Source organism: Dysidea avara, chromosome 10 (genome assembly GCF_963678975.1).
Source record: "Dysidea avara chromosome 10, odDysAvar1.4, whole genome shotgun sequence".
Taxonomy (NCBI): Eukaryota; Metazoa; Porifera; class Demospongiae; order Dictyoceratida; family Dysideidae; genus Dysidea; species Dysidea avara.
In genome coordinates, this window is record NC_089281.1 from 30,166,365 (window position 1) to 30,182,062 (window position 15,698).

Genomic DNA, 15,698 nt, shown 5'->3' on the forward strand with positions numbered 1-15,698 from the left:
CAATTAATACTAATTTGCGGATGCGCGTTAAAATAGTATAATCGTAAGTTTACTCATTGATAAGCCGCAGGGCGTATCAGATACTAATGGCTGGGCGAAAGGAGCGAAATGGACGACACCACTAGTGAAGGAGGGTCTTGCGGGACTACAACTCATGCGCTATTAACCCTACCCGTGGTGTTGAGCGTGTTATGGACACTATTCTGTCTGTTCTATCATACCAGACTACTCGCCCTTTTGCTGAGCTGGCTGACTAACAGATTTTTAAATGATTCTCATGTCACCATCGGTGAGTAGTTTGTTTGCATAATTTACTAATTTTCTTTTCACTGTTCACAAACTAACTCGTTGTACTATATAGGATCAGTACGAGTGTCCTTGTTTGCTGGCAGGATATTATTCACTAACGTACGCTACACTACCTTGGACTATAGTGTTAGGTGAGCGTGTATGTGTAGACAGTCTCTGTGAACACCAGCGCTTTCAGCTATCATCACCAGGGCTTACCACTAGCTCCATATTGCAGGCTAAGGCCAGGAGTGACTGTATAGCCTTTGTGTGGTTATGCCACTGTTTAAGACATACCATAGCTGAGCGCTGTTGTTTTGTTCCTTTTGTAGTATTGTTGATGGCTATGCCAGCCTGAAATGGTGGAAAGGTGCACAAAAAGGTGAGTGCATTGTTAAGAGGAATTTCTTTATAGTAACAAAGTTCACAAAGCAAAATCATAATTCATGGACATTTTTAACCTCTTTGCATAGCATTCAGATTAGATTGTTAAGCTCCATGTTAATTTGTTGTAGTTATGGAAACAATAATGGCTTCATAACACCAGTAGTGTTGCTCCTCAAGGCTAATGTGGCCTGAATAATGAAATGCCCCTTAAGTTTGGAGCCTAAGGCCACTCTAAGAAAATTCATTATTTCATTTTCATTGATCTCAAAACTGCGTGCGGGCAGGCGGTTCATTATTCATTACAATAGCTATGCTACTAATTTTTTGAATCCATGACACACACAACAGCTATTAGAGCTAAACTAAGGCCATGAAATACAGTATAAAAGCTCGGTGTGAATAAGGTTATTGCTAGAAAATAATGCCTGTGTACAACTGCTACACATTCACGTGATATAAAATGTTCAGTTTACATCATAATGAATGAAACCATGCGGAAGAGAATTTGCATGTGAGTGGGAAATGGACAATGAATTTTATTGAGTGGCCTATTATTTGACATGGTAACTTTATTTGGTGTTAGCTGTGCTTGGGAACTATAGCTACTTGATGTGGTCACTATAATTGGTTATAGTGACCATGTCAAGTAGGTCCCAAACATAGCTAAGATGTACTTCATGACCTCATTAATAACACCACCTCATTATAGTGACCATGTCAAGTAGGTCCCAAACATAGCTAAGGTGTACTTCATGACCCCATTAATAAGATCACTTCATTATAGTGACCATGTCAAGTAGGTCCCAAACATAGCTAAGATGTACTTCATGACCTCATTAATAACACCACCTCATTATAGTGACCATGTCAAGTAGGTCCCAAACATGGCTAAGGTGTACTTCATGACCTCATTAATAACACCACCTCATTATAGTGACCATGTCAAGTAGGTCCCAAACATAGCTAAGGTGTACTTCATGACCTCATTAATAAGACCACCTCATTATAGTGACTATGTCAAGTAGGTCCCAAACATAGCTAAGGTGTACTTCATGACCTCATTAATAAGACCACCTCATTATAGTGACCATGTCAAGTAAGTCCCAAAGGTTTACTTCATGACCTCGTTAATAAGACCACCTATTCAAGAAGTGCCCACTATACAGAACTCACAATGCATCCTTCCATGTGCACACTGCAATGTGTAGTGTGTGCAAGCATGCTTGTATGATTGTATCGTGTGTATGTTTGTGCTGTGTAGTAGTTTTCCACAACATTTACAATATGCTATGAAGGCAGCCACACTATTTCAGTCAATTAAAATACCACATGTTAAACCAGCTTGTTGATATGATCCACTGTGTTGACTGATACTTTAGTGTATCGTGACTGGAAGGAGGTTGAGCTCTTTTTGCAGTTAAATGGGATCAGGTTTCATTGGTATAACAGGTAAACAACCCGTTAAACTGGTAACACTACAGGTCAAACCTGTTTCCACCCCTCAGGACTGAAGCCTACAAGGAAGTAGAGAGGAAATTCCAAAAGCAATGGCATGCTAGCCCTGGTGATGATGTTAGTGGTCTGAGTACAGAAACTGAAGCCAGGCATGTATATTGTATTGTATGTGTGATGTATTGTGTGTGTGCGTACGTGTGTGTGTGTGTGTGTGTGTGTGTGTGTGTGTGTGTGTGTGATGTAGTGTAGTGTAGTGTGTGTGTATGTGCGTGCGTGCGTGTGCGTGCTTGTGTGTGTGCGTGCTTGTGTGTGCGTGCTTGTGTGTGTGTGTGGTGTAGTGTAGTGTATATAATTTGTTTTGTTTACATCACTATACAAGTCAAGTGAGACATGATTGTAACAAGTACTTGCTACAGAGTTGAACACTGATACTAATGTGCATGTATTACATGTCATTTGATGTCAGTTGATGTCAGTTGATGATGTTAGTTGATGTTAGTTTATGTCAGTTGATATTAGTTGATATCAACTGACATCAACTAAAATCATCAACTGAAATCAACTGACATCATGTTGAATATGATGTCACTTGATGTTACATGTTAGTTGATGTTACATGTCAGCTGATGTCAGCTGATGTTACATGTTAGTTGATGTCACTTGATGTTACATGTCAGCTGATGTCAGCTGATGTTACATGTTAGTTGATGTCACTTGATGTTACATGTCAGGTGATGTCACTTGATGTTACATGTTAGTTGATGTCACTTGATGTTACATGTCAGCTGATGTCAGCTGATGTTACATGTTAGTTGATGTCACTTGATGTTACATGTCACTTGATGTCACTTGATGTTACATGTCACTTGATGTCACTTGATGTTACAAGTTGCAACTGAAATATTTCATATTCATTAGTGGTCACAGCTGGATGGGGATTACCCCTAGGATCACTTGCAACATGAAGAAGGTAATCACATTACTTGCTGAGGGTGGGAACAGTTTTGATGTGGCTAATTATTTATTTGTGGAGCCAAAAGGTACAATAAGGTGTTCTTCTAACTAGCACAAGTATTAGCAGATATTGGTTGTGTGACAGTAATTTTAAATAAGTCACGTGTTGTCTAATGTTTTAAAAATAAGCAATTTGATTGGTCTAAATCTTACATGCGACTTCCTTTAATTATTGCTGTCATACAAAAACTATAGCTACCTTCTGTGATGTACATAATGTTCTGTTGCTGGTGTACAAAGAGTCTTGAGGCAGCCAGGCAGATGCTCCAAGACTAATAAGCCAAAGTCTGCTAGTTTCATTAGCTATTCTACTTTCATGCACACACCGACTGAAATTGACTGTATTACAATATGATTGATCATCACTTTGATGTTGATCATCACTGTGATATTGATCATCACTGTGTTGTATATTGTGGTTTGTGCAGGTGAAAATTGTACTAGGCAACAGCCAGGTACTGGACCACAATCTCGTAATCTACATGAATAAAGGATTGTTTACATATTCATATCAACTGGTATGTTAGCTTGTTGCTATGGAAGTTATTGGTGTATTCTATGTTATTCAGGCATCTTGTGTCTATGATGAGTATCGTTATGTGATGGGTTGTGAAGGTACTGAGGTAGAGGCATATTGGGAGCCAAACAAGTTAGTGGTTGTGTCTCCTGTAAACTACATTAGTCTGTGCTGGCTCCTGTCCCTCTCAGAAGTCTTGCCACTTCTACACATACCATAATTACTTCTTCAATAGTAGCTTCCGCACTTGAGTGGTCCAACTATTGATTTTGAACATAAGGGCTTCAACGTCATTCTGAGCATTGAGTGGTGGTCAAGTTCAAATAGTTGCCATATAAATTTTTAGTAATAAACATCACAGTGTTTAGTCAAGTAAATACACTACCTTTCATTATATGATTAAGTGACAAGCCAGGAGTTTAATTGAGCTTATGACCTATATAGCAAAGTGTATAAAACCCTTAGTGAAATCTCTGCATTAACTATTAGTCATCTAGAAGTGTCTTACACGTTACTTGCACGAATGTGCTCTGTGTACATGTATACCTACTTACACACACTTTGTAACAAAATTGAAGTTACTACAATGTGATGCTGATAGGGGTACCTCAGACCGTGTCGTGTTCGGCCGATCCAGAGATGCCTCATTATTATACACAGTGGATATGCCAGGTATCCTCCATACCATATATAGATGTGTCCACCATGTTATGGTCTGTTACAGGTCCTACCCCTAACAACAGACAATCCATTGAAGTGAAACATCCTGAGTTCACCATGGAGCTAAACTTTGGGGGCTCATCTGAAATACACGCAGGACCAGCTATCCATAGATACAGGTAAGGAAACATGTTGCCATTTGTGGGTGTGGCAATAAAGTGCTGAGGCTCATGATGCTGCAGCTTATCCACAGGTAGCACAGAAAGTCTCACTGCATTCTTCTATAGCAATGGTGATAAGGCCACCAAAATTTGTGAAGAAATTACATAGCTTTTTAGAGCAATATTAATGCTTTACAGCACAAGTGCTGAAGGGCTGTAGGACACCTGGTCCTACAGCCTGCTCAAAGACTTTAGCTACTTAAGGTGTGTTTGAAAAGTTGGAGAAAGGAGAAAAAATCCATGACTGGACCTAGGTAGCCTCGAACCTGCAGCCATCCGATTTACGCTCAAATATGTACCATATGTATAGTATACATATACCCTCCATATTCTGTTCAGTTGACCTACACACACACGTGCGCGCGCGCGCGCACACACACAACACACACAACAAACACACAACACACACACCCACACAACAAACACACAACACACACACACTGACTGACTGATGCTGTAATGCTGTGTATTGGGTGGAGCATGCTGAAAACAAAGTGTAGTTGTCACCTCCCTTTCCATTATGTAATTGATTGTTCGGGGCTTCGGGCACATGTTCTAATACAAAATTATTTTTTGCCATGCCTGGCAGTACTCTTTCTTTAATGCAGTTCATTTGTTATAATTTTGTTATTAAAAAGGAAAGTTTAGGGATTTAAGGTCCACTAGTGTATAGCAACCTTCCTTGTTTCACTTCACCACTTTTTAACCATTCCCTTGTTTCGCTACTTTTTTTTTTATCCCTAATCCAATTTACATGTGCTTTGATTAGAATTGTTTTTCATTTCTTAGTGTACAGAGTGGATTTATTGCAGAGGTTTCTTCTATGGCATCTATACCTGATGACATACATATGATGGCTATTTATCAAAATTTTGAAGGGGAATACTTTGCTTCTTCAAGATCTTTTATGCATTAAACAATGCCATTTTGACTGAACTGCATATTTCAAGGTGGAAATTTTTTTGCGGATTGTCCGGAAAATGCAAAAAAAATTCCCCTTGGAAATTACCCGTTGTATGGTATTTGTTTTCTCTCTCAGGACAGAGCTGCAGAGGTTCTTCTTCCCAAATGACTGCTGTGATGCTGAAGTGACTCGGTTCCCTTCTGAAGGAGAGAAGAGGTGTGCCTTTCCTCCATTAATGGTATTGTTGCTATGACAACCCTGCAGGATATACAATCAATTTGTTATCACGGTAACACTTCAAGATGGTGGCCATATTGTTCTACCATTTGCCACCAAAAAGGTGTGAATGGAAGTTTTGGATATATCACTAAAAGTCCATTACTCTAGGATGATGGAATGGCTAGTCTGACATTCTCAGTTGACCCAAGAAGCTACCTAAAGATCATACTACCCTGGATTACATACAATGATGGGTACACATCAGTTGTAGAGGGATTGTTCAGATCTCCTAGCTTGAAGACCAGCCTGGCTTACCAGCCTGTTGGTCAGGCCCAATATGCTAAGGTCAGTATGTGTAGTGTGTGTGTGTGTAGTGTGTGTGTACATGTGTGTAGTGTGTGTGCGTGTGTGTTTGTAGTGTGTGTAGTGTGTGCGCATGCGTGTGTGTGTGTGTGGTGTGTGTGCATGCGCGCGTGTGTGTGTAGTGTGTGTGTGTGTGGTATTTAGTGTGCGTGTGTGTAGTGTGTGTGCGTGCGTGTGTGTAGTGTGTGTGCGTGCGTGTGTGTGTGTGTTTGTAGTGTGTGTGTGTGTTTGTAGTGTGTGTGTGTGTGCGTGTGTTTGTAGTGTGTGTGTGTGTGTGTGTGTGTGTGTGTGTGTGTGTGTGTGTGTGTGTGTGTGTAGTGTGTGTGTGTGTAGTGTGTGCGCTTGTGCGTGCGTGGCATGTAGTGTACATGCGTGTGTGTGTGTAGTGTGTGCGCATGCGTGCGTGTGTGTGTGTGTGTGTGTGTGTGTGTGTAGTGTGTGTTTGTGGTGTGTGTGTGTGTGTGTAGTGTGTGTTTGTAGTGTGTGTGTGTGTACATGTGTGTAGTGTGTGTGTGTGTGTGTTTGTAGTGTGTGTGCGTGCGTGCGTGTGTGTGTGTGTGTGTGTGTGTGTGTGTAGTGTGTGTTTGTGGTGTGTGTGTGTGTGTGTAGTGTGTGTTTGTAGTGTGTGTGTGTGTACATGTGTGTAGTGTGTGTGCGTGTGTGTTTGTAGTGTGTGTAGTGTGTGCGCATGCGTGTGTGTGTTTGTAGTGTGTGTGTGTGGTGTGTGTGTGCATGCGCGCGTGTGTGTGTAGTGTGTGTGTGTGTGGTATTTAGTGTGCGTGTGTGTAGTGTGTGTGCGTGCGTGTGTGTAGTGTGTGTGCGTGCGTGTGTGTGTGTGTTTGTAGTGTGTGTGTGTGTGCGTGTGTTTGTAGTGTGTGTGTGTGTGTGTGTGTGTGTGTGTGTGTGTGTGTGTGTGTGTGTGTGTGTAGTGTGTGTGTGTGTAGTGTGTGCGCTTGTGCGTGCGTGGCATGTAGTGTACATGCGTGTGTGTGTGTAGTGTGTGCGCGTGCGTGCGTGTGTGTAGTGTGTGCGCGTGTGTGTTTGTAGTGTGTAGTGTGTGTGTGTGTGTGTGTAGTGTGTGCGTGCATGTGTGTGTGTGTGTAGTGTGTGCGCGTGTGTGTTTGTAGTGTGTGTGCGTGCGTGCGTGCGTGTGTGTGTTTGTAGTGTGTGTGTGTGTAGTGTGATTGTGTGTGGTAGTAGTGTGTGCGTGCGTGCGTGTGTGTGTGTGTGTGTTTATAGTGTGTGTGTGTAGTGTGTGTGTGTGTGGTGCATAGTGTGTGTGTTTGTAGTGTGTGTGTGCGTGTGTGTGTGTGTGTGTGTGTAGTGTGTATGTGTGTGTTTGTAGTGTGTGTGTGTGTGTGTGTGTGTGTTTGTAGTGTGTGTGTGTGTGTGTGTGTGTGTGTGTGTGTGTGTGTGTGTGTGTGTGTGTGTGTGTTGTAGTGTGTGTGTTTGTAGTGTGTGTGTGCGTGTGTGTGTGTGTGTGTGTGTAGTGTGTGTGTGTTTGTAGTGTGTGTGTGTGTGTGTGCGTGTGTGTGTGCGCGTGTGTGTGTGTGTAGTGTGTTTGTAGTGTGTGTGTGTGTGTGTGTGTGTGTGTGTGTGTGTGTGTGTGTGTAGTGTGTGTGTGTGTGTTTGTAGTGTGTGTGTAGTGTGTTTGTAGTGTGTGTGTGTGTGTGTGTGTGTGTGTGTAGTGTGTTTGTAGTGTGTGTGTGTGTGTGTGTTTGTAGTGTGTGTGTGTGTGTGTGTGTGTGTTTGTGTGTGTGTGTGTGCATGTGTGTGTGTGTGTGTTTGTAGTGTGTGTGTGTGTGTGTGTGTGTGTGTGTGTGTGTAGTGTGTGTGTTTGTAGTGTGTGTGTGTGTTTGTAGTGTGTGTGTGTGTGTGTAGTGTGTGTGTGTGGTGGTCCCTTTCTTAAGATTCAGTGAAGTACAATACAAAGACAAAGATTTTGGTCCCAACAGTCTTTATTGTGCTAATAATGGATCAAAATTTCTGGTTCCCAAATTGAAGGAGTGAGCTCTGTCTACTATTGTACAGCTAACACATGGTTCTTGTTCTACAGCTGAGAACAGATTTACACTTTCCTCGGATATGGAATGGTCTACAGACATGGGACATGCATGTTACTTTAGACCAACTGAACTGTAACATCCTCTTCCCTTATATTGACTTCATCGGAGGTATAGATACATTTGTAGTATATTGTAGTATATTGTTATCATTGTAGTGTACTATACAGTTCAGTGATAACACATGTTGTGTACATTACAGACTTGTTAGATGACTGGAACACTGGTCCTCCCTCAGACCTGATGACGTTTGTCCCAGTCCAGTGGCAGGTGGCAGTACAACTGAGTTGTTATGAAGTGTTCCTCTATACTAACCATTACAACTGGATGGATGTGTCTGGCATGGCCAGGAATGAGAACTGTATGTGCCTTATAAGGGTATTAGGCATGTGTCTATTATCCCAGAATGAGGGATAAGGGTTACCTAACAGTCCATATTAAATTAGTGTAGTGAAGTGGTGTTAATTTTAGGATCACAATTCTTACAACCCAGTTACATAATGATCTACAGGAAATGTGGTTAAGTCCAGTTATTGTTCAGTAATTTTCAGTAATTGTTCAGCTATTGTTGCATATAGGTATATAGCTCCAGTGCTGTGCTAGGTTTGCTACATAATATTTTGTTGTAATTTTTATTCTCATTCTTTCTAGGTCGTCTTGCAGTGTGTGGTAAGACAGGGACCCTCAATTTTGAGTTCCCCTTTACTGATTTCCTTCCTGTTGAACAGAAGATTAACTTCTCAGCTGAGGTAAGTGTGTTGGTTGGAGGGATTTTGAAGGGAATGGCTAGTGTCCTTTTGCAGGGGCAGAATTTAGCCCTGAGACGTTACGTTCCACCATCATGTACGACAAAAGAGAGCATTTTTGCTCTGTCATCAATTAATAAACATCGCTGGAGATGGCCTAGTCACCTGCACACACAGGAGGCCGGGGCTTATGATAGTAGCCGGGAGCGGTTCCCTCTGGGATGGGTACAGAATACAACGTACCAAGATGGATGGGTTGACCTGGCTTGCAGTCAGGCCATTTCTATACAAGTAAAGTATTCCAGTTTTGCTAATTGTGTGGAAAGAGAAAATGGGGTTCGGCCAAATGTTCTGAAAGTAGAAGTTGAAGTTCCTGACATCGTACTGAGAATATTTGGAGTGTTAGTCCGAGATCTGTTAGGGCTTAAGGTAAAGTGTGTTTGTTGTATTCATTTGTTGTTATTTCAGAATTAGGGGAACTACACAGGGGATTTCCCTAATCTGACAGTGTTTGATTCGACTGATTCCCAGTCATCACAGCCAGAGGAGATTAGCCCTAAGGCTACGGCTGATTTTGCTCCACCCCTGCTGACCGATAACTGTTATGATTCTGTGGAACATTTTCTAGAGATATACATCACGTTCAGATTACCCAATGGAACGATAGAATTCCCTGTGGTACGTGGTACCATCTATTGATGACTCCTGTTGTGATTTGGGGTGGGGATTTGTCACTTACAAAAGTGCAAGTGTCACTACTGCAGCATATTAAATTGTTGTCTAATCCACTTCTTGAATTTCCTTTTTACATGGTCTCTATAGAGAGACTCCCAAAGTGGGACTATACTTAGCTCTAGATACAAACCTCATAGCCAGCACTGGGGGTTTAATTTGTTGGATGTTACATAGTGCTCTGCGATACACCGGTAATGCCGTTTATCGTGATAAATTATCATAACCGGTTATCATCCCATGACAGCCTTTGATAGTCAGTATATCAAAATATCGGTATATCGATGAATACCAGTATAGGATTGCTTTTAACCCAGCCTTTGGTGTTTAATTACCCAATTTGTTGATAGTTTAGCAGACACAATCTAAACAAGAACTTGAGGTTGTCACATTATGACACATGCCTACTTGTACTAAACTATAATTTTTTTTTTGTTCTTGGGATGTATACTGCTTCATACTAGACCCAAGAAATGATGCAATAGTTACAGTAACTATATATATCGATATACCACAATATTTTCTTGTTACTAATACCGTGTATTCAAATTTCAATACCGCCGAGCACTAATTTTACACACTATTGGCAAGAGTTAATAATAAGAGTTATTATTAACTCTTGCTATTGGTGATCTTGTTCACTGCTTGTGTTCGCAGCATCTACCAAGAGATACTGATGGACAGAACCTACCGTTACCTTCTGGACATGCTGACCTCTTGCAAGTAGAGTTTGCATATCAACAATATGATACAAGAGTTGCAATCAATGTGGAGGCTGTATCCATACTAGTACCAACACAGGTGTGTCACCACTACCCCCTGTAGCATGTCATATGTTGTGTCACCACCTAGGGCTGTTTGGATGGCAAGACAATCCTGGGACAGTTGACTATACCCAGTGTGATGTTCCGAGGGCACGGACTGAATGAGACACTCTATAAGGAGAGAGTGGAGTATGCCTGGATAATGGACCTTGATGTGGGAAGAGTTGAGGGAGCATTAGCCACTGAACAGGTAGGGACTAGGGAGCCTGTATAGTAGTAGGTACTAGGGAGCCTGTATAGTAGTAGGTACTAGGGAGCCTGCACAGTAGTAGGTACTAGGGAGCCTGTACAGTAGTAGGTACTAGGGAGCCTGTACAGTAGTAGGTACTAGAGAGCCTGTACAGTAGTAGGTACTAGGGAGCCTGTATAGTAGTAGGTACTAGAGAGCCTGTATAGTAGTAGGTACTAGGGAGCCTGTATAGTAGTAGGTACTAGGGAGCCTGTACAGTAGTAGGTACTAGGGAGCCTGTATAGTAGTAGGTACTAGAGAGCCTGTATAGTAGTAGGTACTAGAGAGCCTGTATAGTAGTAGGTACTAGGGAGCCTGTATAGTAGTAGGTACTAGGGAGCCTGTACAGTAGTAGGTACTAGGGAGCCTGTATAGTAGTAGGTACTAGGGAGCCTGTACAGTAGTAGGTACTAGAGAGCCTGTATAGTAGTAGGTACTAGAGAGCCTGTATAGTAGTAGGTACTAGGGAGCCTGTACAGTAGTAGGTACTAGGGAGCCTGTATAGTAGTAGGTACTAGAGAGCCTGTATAGTAGTAGGTACTAGGGAGCCTGTATAGTAGTAGGTACTAGGGAGCCTGTATAGTAGTAGGTACTAGGGAGCCTGTATAGTAGTAGGTACTAGGGAGCCTGTATAGTAGTAGGTACTAGAGAGCCTGTATAGTAGTAGGTACTAGGGAGCCTGTATAGTAGTAGGTACTAGGGAGCCTGTATAGTAGTAGGTACTAGGGAGCCTGTATAGTAGTAGGTACTAGGGAGCCTGTATAGTAGTAGGTACTAGGGAGCCTGTATAGTAGTAGGTACTAGGGAGCCTGTATAGTAGTAGGTACTAGAGAGCCTGTATAGTAGTAGGTACTAGGGAGCCTGTATAGTAGTAGGTACTAGGGAGCCTGTATAGTAGTAGGTACTAGGGAGCCTGTATAGTAGTAGGTACTAGGGAGCCTGTATAGTAGTAGGTACTAGGGAGCCTGTATAGTAGTAGGTACTAGGGAGCCTGTATAGTAGTAGGTACTAGGGAGCCTGCACAGTAGTAGGTACTAGGGAGCCTGTACAGTAGTAGGTACTAGGGAGCCTGTACAGTAGTAGGTACTAGAGAGCCTGTACAGTAGTAGGTACTAGGGAGCCTGTATAGTAGTAGGTACTAGAGAGCCTGTATAGTAGTAGGTACTAGGGAGCCTGTATAGTAGTAGGTACTAGGGAGCCTGTACAGTAGTAGGTACTAGGGAGCCTGTATAGTAGTAGGTACTAGAGAGCCTGTATAGTAGTAGGTACTAGAGAGCCTGTATAGTAGTAGGTACTAGGGAGCCTGTATAGTAGTAGGTACTAGGGAGCCTGTACAGTAGTAGGTACTAGGGAGCCTGTATAGTAGTAGGTACTAGGGAGCCTGTACAGTAGTAGGTACTAGAGAGCCTGTATAGTAGTAGGTACTAGAGAGCCTGTATAGTAGTAGGTACTAGGGAGCCTGTACAGTAGTAGGTACTAGGGAGCCTGTATAGTAGTAGGTACTAGGGAGCCTGTATAGTAGTAGGTACTAGAGAGCCTGTATAGTAGTAGGTACTAGGGAGCCTGTATAGTAGTAGGTACTAGGAAGCCTGTATAGTAGTAGGTACTAGGGAGCCTGTATAGTAGTAGGTACTAGGGAGCCTGTATAGTAGTAGGTACTAGGGAGCCTGTATAGTAGTAGGTACTAGGGAGCCTGTACAGTAGTAGGTACTAGGGAGCCTGTATAGTAGTAGGTACTAGGGAGCCTGTATAGTAGTAGGTACTAGGGAGCCTGTATAGTAGTAGGTACTAGGGAGCCTGTATAGTAGTAGGTACTAGGGAGCCTGTATAGTAGTAGGTACTAGGGAGCCTGTATAGTAGTAGGTACTAGGGAGCCTGTATAGTAGTAGGTACTAGGGAGCCTGTATAGTAGTAGGTACTAGAGAGCCTGTATAGTAGTAGGTACTAGGGAGCCTGTATAGTAGTAGGTACTAGGGAGCCTGTATAGTAGTAGGTACTAGGGAGCCTGTATAGTAGTAGGTACTAGGGAGCCTGTATAGTAGTAGGTACTAGGGAGCCTGTATAGTAGTAGGTACTAGGGAGCCTGTATAGTAGTAGGTACTAGAGAGCCTGTATAGTAGTAGGTACTAGGGAGCCTGTATAGTAGTAGGTACTAGGGAGCCTGTATAGTAGTAGGTACTAGGGAGCCTGTATAGTAGTAGGTACTAGGGAGCCTGTATAGTAGTAGGTACTAGGGAGCCTGTATAGTAGTAGGTACTAGGGAGCCTGTATAGTAGTAGGTACTAGGGAGCCTGTATAGTAGTAGGTACTAGGGAGCCTGTATAGTAGTAGGTACTAGAGAGCCTGTATAGTAGTAGGTACTAGAGAGCCTGTATAGTAGTAGGTACTAGGGAGCCTGTATAGTAGTAGGTACTAGAGAGCCTGTATAGTAGTAGGGACTAGCTGTTAAGACAACCAGTATGTTTTTATAAAGGAGGTTTTGGAACACAAAGGACTAGCTGTTTCTTTATTGAAATAGTTTTTCAAAGACTGAGCCAAATACTTTGCATAGTACAGTGGGCCTCAGTCAACTGGTGTGGAGTACAAGTTTCTAGTAAACCTACAGGATATGTAGACTACTAGTATTGTTTACCATCTTCTTGTGGAGGGATATATTGTACTTCATTAGGTACTGGTGGTAGTTGACTGGCTACAGTCAACAGTAGCTCATGTAACTAGTCCGGGAGATGAGATGGTAGTGGCCCCTGGAGGAGTATTGGAGGAACCATTAGTAGAGCCACTAGTTGGGATCATGAAGTACCGAGTGTTCACCGTGTCTGTCTGTCCATGTGACGTGACCTTAATGGAAGGGAACCATCTCCTACGCCTTACAGTGAGTGTAGTGTGTCACTGTGTGGTGTAGTTTAGTGTGTGGTGTAGTCTAGTGTGTCACCGTGTGTGGTGTAGTTTAGCGTGTGGTGTAATCTAATGTGTCACTGTGTGTGGTGTAGTCTAGTGTGTCACTGTGTGGTGTAGTCTATTGTGTCACTGTGTGTGGTGTAGTCTAGTGTGTCACTGTGTGTGGTGTAGTCTATTGTGTCACTGTGTGTGGTGTAGTCTAGTGTGTCACTGTGTGTGGTGTAGTCTAGTGTGTCACTGTGTGTGGTGTAGTCTAGTGTGTCACTGTGTGTGGTGTAGTCTAGTGTGTCACTGTGTGTGGTGTAGTCTATTGTGTCACTGCGTGTGGTGTAGTCTATTGTGTCACTGTGTGTGGTGTAGTCTAGTGTGTCATTGTGTGTGGTGTAGTCTATTGTGTCACTGTGTGTGGTGTAGTCTAGTGTGTCACTGTGTGTGGTGTAGTCTATTGTGTCACTGTGTGTGGTGTAGTCTATTGTGTCACTGTGTGTGGTGTAGTCTAGTGTGTCATTGTGTGTGGTGTAATCTAGTGTGTCACTGTGTGTGGTGTAGTCTATTGTGTCACTGTGTGGTGTAGTGTGTCACAGTGTGTGGTGTAGTCTAGTGTGTCACTGTGTATGGTGTAGTCGCTACACCATACACAGTGACAGTGTGTCACTGGGTATGATGTAATGTGCACTGCAGTATTTGTAAATGTAACTATTACCACTTACTCTTATCAGGTTCCAGGGTTTGGTCTGGCAGCTTGTAACCTACAAGGTGATGAAGCCACTTGGGGAGTGACATTTCTCCTTCATGGCATACAGTCCCACATCTATGTGTCCCCAGAATACCCTCTATCCAACTTCTCTAGTAGTGTGCCGTCTCTTCTCTAGTAGTGTGCCGTCTATTAGAGTGGTAGAAGTCGGCCAACTAACTGTAGGGAGAATTCGTGGTCAGATAAACACCAGAAACCCCGATGAATACTTTCCATCTCGACAACTTCAGTTTCTACTCAAAGCTGATGCCTTACAGAGAAGGTTATATTTCTTGTGGCCAAGGACTCAGTTAGGTGATTGTATTACTCACTCACTTTATGACAGTGAAATGGTCTGTGGTTGTTTTGGTGGCTGCAGTTTCTTTGATGGTACACTTGAAAAGAACAAATACTTTGTCCAGCTACAACAGCAGAATGCTCCAGCACAGATGCCATCTGCTTATCAGACTTTTCCACGGAAAGGTTCACTCAAGAGGACACCAGCTTTCCAAGGTGGAGAAGATGAGCCAGACGGTTTACTAAGGAGAGCTAACAGAGGAGGGAGTTTATACAGTCATCACATGAGCAGACAAGGTAGTCGTAGACTAATTCATACCGGTGAGGACTCACTCAGTCACCCTGATGGGGTTAGTAGTGTGCACACAATGTTAACACGACTAAGAGTCGGCAATAACGAAGATGTAACAGACTATAGCTCTCTATGGACACTCAATCGTTCTGTGTACTCATTAAACAGCAAAATTGTTGATGTGAAGGAAGATGATAAAGAAACTCCATCATCTTCATCAAGTGCTGAGTCATTCATGTCTGCTCTATCAGAGTTTGCTAGTGATCTTGATGAGTTAGCCACTGATCCACAACCTAATGAAGTCACTAAGGATCTTCCCAAATGCTGGACATCTACTGTAACGTTTTGTCCTTATGTCATCACTACTCAACTATCACCCCAGAGGTCCCAGCCTCGCCGTGTCACTATAATGTGTCCACGATACAGAAGTCATGTCCCTTCAGTATTGCCAAAGGTAACCATGCAACTTGCGCCAGATGAGGTGACTCATTCGCCAACAGCAGCTAAAGTGTCTGTGAGTATCAAGTTAATAGAGAAATGTTCTCTGAGACTACACTCTTCAGCCCTTGATGCAGTGGATTGGTGAGTGTATCCATAATGTGTGTAGTGTGTGTGTGTGTAGTGTGTGTGTACAGTACATCTGTAGGTACGGTATGTACCACTCAAACGCAACCCTGTCTCACGAGAGTGTGAGCAATTTAAAACTTTGCTAATTAAAGGGTGTGGCACCCATTTTGCTCGCAAGTAATCCTGCATGTTAATGTGTGTACAGGGCAAATAATATGGCATCTGGTGCAACAAGCTGAGGTAATGGTGGGAATAATGAACACTTTTGCAAGAATAAAGAAAAACTATG

At 42.7% G+C, this 15,698-nt stretch overlaps 2 protein-coding genes across 2 annotated transcripts in view; both read left to right on the forward strand.

Moving 5' to 3' along the window:
* Positions 1 to 61: 61 nt before the first annotated feature.
* On the forward strand, positions 62 to 14,392 carry LOC136236904 (bridge-like lipid transfer protein family member 1). Its single transcript, XM_066027134.1, has 22 exons — positions 62 to 289; positions 362 to 440; positions 621 to 670; positions 2,055 to 2,124; positions 2,181 to 2,279; positions 3,049 to 3,100; positions 3,573 to 3,662; positions 3,714 to 3,793; positions 4,263 to 4,333; positions 4,386 to 4,500; positions 5,582 to 5,662; positions 5,711 to 5,786; positions 5,834 to 6,010; positions 8,085 to 8,202; positions 8,294 to 8,452; positions 8,743 to 8,840; positions 8,895 to 9,266; positions 9,312 to 9,515; positions 10,227 to 10,370; positions 10,422 to 10,583; positions 13,291 to 13,494; positions 14,240 to 14,392. Exons 1-22 carry the CDS (start codon positions 109 to 111, stop codon positions 14,390 to 14,392), a joined length of 2,835 nt encoding a protein of 944 aa, XP_065883206.1. The 5' UTR covers positions 62 to 108.
* LOC136237049 (bridge-like lipid transfer protein family member 1) overlaps positions 14,390 to 15,698 on the forward strand; it is a 30,588-nt gene continuing 29,279 nt past the window's right edge. The window contains exon 1 of the mRNA XM_066027313.1: positions 14,390 to 15,424. Within this exon, the coding sequence (XP_065883385.1) occupies positions 14,604 to 15,424 (821 nt within the window). The 5' untranslated portion in view covers positions 14,390 to 14,603. The remainder of the gene's footprint in view (positions 15,425 to 15,698) is intronic.

What these genes read in the sequence shown, in the direction of transcription:
- LOC136236904 (XM_066027134.1), top strand. Translation starts at nt 109, where the DNA reads ATGGACGACACCACTAGTGAAGGAGGGTCTTGCGGGACTACAACTCAT. An exon ending in ACCTTGGACTATAGTGTTAG is followed by an intron (nt 441 to 620) that starts GTGAGCGTGTAT and finishes TTCCTTTTGTAG; the next exon opens with TATTGTTGATGGCTATGCCA. An exon ending in CCAGCTATCCATAGATACAG is followed by an intron (nt 4,501 to 5,581) that starts GTAAGGAAACAT and finishes TTTCTCTCTCAG; the next exon opens with GACAGAGCTGCAGAGGTTCT.